The sequence below is a fragment of the Pseudozyma flocculosa genome (genome assembly GCF_000417875.1).
Source record: "Pseudozyma flocculosa PF-1 unplaced genomic scaffold scaffold00008, whole genome shotgun sequence".
Taxonomy (NCBI): Eukaryota; Fungi; Basidiomycota; class Ustilaginomycetes; order Ustilaginales; family Ustilaginaceae; genus Pseudozyma; species Pseudozyma flocculosa.
In genome coordinates this window covers 716,662-719,063 of record NW_006920876.1, presented here as the reverse complement: position 1 = coordinate 719,063, position 2,402 = coordinate 716,662, and the positions used below count along the sequence as shown (strand labels likewise).

Below are 2,402 nucleotides of genomic sequence, written 5' to 3'. Positions count from 1 at the left end.
CGCCGCCCGCCGACTGCTGCCGGGCGTCCGCCATCGAGGACTGTCCTCCGATCCGGTTCTTGCGCGGCACCGCTGCAGAGGCCACACCGGACCGGTCGGCCTCGCACGGTGCGGGAGGAGCGGCTGTCGGCGTGAGGTGATACGCGCTCAGGCTCGCGCTGGAGCCCAGAGAGCGACCTCGCGAGCCGAAACTGTGGCTCCTCGAGAGTTTCGGAGGCATGTTGGAGGGCTGCGCGGGCGACGTCGAGGCCGAGGTCGAGGCGGAACCGCTCGCGTGCGAGTCGAGCTCTGCGGCGGTGCTCCTCTCCCCAGAGGTGCTCGGCGGGATCGAGGGGTGGCCCGAGGCAGAAACGTGCCTCGACGTCACGCCGAGCGACGAGAGATGGTGGTGCGACCTGGAGCGCGACGACGAGTCGTGCAGAGACGGGCCGTAAGGGTGGCTTCGGTGCCGGTGGGAACCGTGGTGTCCAACGCCCGGCTGGTGCGCCGGACCCTCGTGGTAGGTGCCCGCGTGGGCATAGTGCGGCGGCGACACGGCGGCGTGCGGCGAGAGTCGCGCCGACGCGTGGTGGATCGGCGATCCCGGCCGCGAGTGCATCGGGCTGTTGGGCACCGTGCTCGCACCAAGCAGGCTCATGTTGCGAAGCGGACCCAGGACCGGACTGCTCGAGGGCGTCCAGTGCGGCTGAGCGTTGGCGGCCAGCCTCGGCTTGAGGTCCTCGTGGAGATGGTCCACGTCGGAAATGTAGTCGTCGCCGCCGGGCAGGCTCTCCTCTGGCGAGAATCGCGGCGAGTGCTCGACGCTGCTCGGCATGCTGCTCGACGTCGAGGCGAACCCGCCGTTCTGCAGCGGCGTCGACTGGTACGGATAGTAGCGGTGGGCCAGGCTGGGTGGCGGGAACGGGCCGCCGAGCGGAGGGGCGCCAGGGCGAGCGTAGGCGCCATCATTGGCGCCGTACCGCCCGGAGGCAGGGCGCGAGAGCAGCGTATAAGCGATGCGATCGTTGAACTTGCGATGGCAATCGTCGTGCGAGCATCCGGGAGGAGTGTCGCCTCCCGCCGCGTGGGTCGAGGCCGCAGCGTAGGACGATGACTGCGGGTGGGAGTAGTACCGGTCGCCGTACGCCTCCTGCGACGGCGCCTGGCCGTAGCCACGGCCGAGAATCGGCTTGCGACCCTCCCTTTCGGCTCGCTGCAGCTCGTGGAGCTCGTCGCTGGCCAGCATGGCGAGCGCCGACATCTCGCCCGACCTTCCGTGCGCGCCGCCGCTCCGCATCTTGCGCTCGTGGTGCTCATGGTCAGAGTCGCTCTCATCAAGCTCGTCTTCGGCGCCGACCTGCCATCGCACCGCACGCCCGCTGCTCGCCGGCTTCTGCGATCCGGGTTTGCGGTTCAGAGCGGCGTTGCGCTTGCCGTCGGCATCCGCGTGGGCCGCCGCTGCGCCGCCCTTTTTCGGGTTGGCGTGGATGCGGACGTGGCGGGTGAGCTCGTCGCTGCGGCTGAAGCGCTTCTCGCAGCCCGGATGCGTGCAGACGTGGGGCTTCTCGCCCGTGTGCGTCCGGATGTGCCTGGTCTGGTGCTCGAGGCGGTAAAAGGCCCTGGAGCAGAGCGGGCACTTGTAGGGGCGGGGTATCTGGGACTTGTCGACGGCGTAGCTGCTGGCGGTGAGGCCCGAGCCCTCGCCGCCGTGCGCCGCGGCATCGGCAGCTGACTGTGCCATCTTGGGGAGCGGCTGCGTTGGGCAAAGGCGGTCAAGACAGGGGAGACGGGAGACGGATGGATGATAGAGTTGATGGCGGTTAGTGGATGGACGCGGCTGCCGCCTAGAAAAAGCGAGGATCTGCTGATCGAGACTCACTGGGGTGGTGTGAGGGTAGCTCAGTTCCAGTTCGGATGGGCTAGAGAGAGCGGTCTCGGTTTTGGAAGGGGGGATGGGTCTCTGCCCGCCTTTGAGACAGATGGCGAGTGGTGGCGAGCAGCGATCGCTCGCAGAGTCTGACGTGGCGCGGGTCAGGGTGTGGCTGCTGTTGTCCGGCTGGCTGGCTGGCTGGCTGGCTGGCTGGCTATAAGCTACGGCGGCGAAGAAATGAACCGGGCCAGGTGATGGGCAAAAGCTGTCGAAGGTGACTTCTCAGCTAGACGTCGACTGATTTGGATGGACCGAAGCTGATTGGTGACGAGTGCTGCTGATGGCAGGATGGCTGGCAGGCAGGCTGGATGGCGGCGTTAGCGACGGCAGCGGTGGTGGTGGTGGCGGCGGCCAGTAGGCTAGAGTGGTTGGTCGTGGGGAGGTGGTGGTCGGAAGGAAGACGACGGGGCCGGGGTACACGGCGTGAGAACGTGTTGGCAGAGTGTGGGGGAAGAGGCAACGTGTGCGAGACGAGGAGCGACGACGGAAGGAA

At 67.9% G+C, this 2,402-nt stretch overlaps 1 protein-coding gene across 1 annotated transcript in view; it reads right to left on the bottom strand.

The window, feature by feature from the left end:
- PFL1_02910 (uncharacterized protein) overlaps positions 1–1,720 on the bottom strand; it is a gene marked incomplete at both ends in the record, with an annotated part of 2,795 nt that extends 1,075 nt beyond the window's left edge. Inside the window, one exon of the mRNA XM_007880422.1 lies at positions 15–1,720. Within this exon, the coding sequence (XP_007878613.1) occupies positions 15–1,720 (1,706 nt within the window). The remainder of the gene's footprint in view (positions 1–14) is intronic.
- Positions 1,721–2,402: the final 682 nt, after the last annotated feature.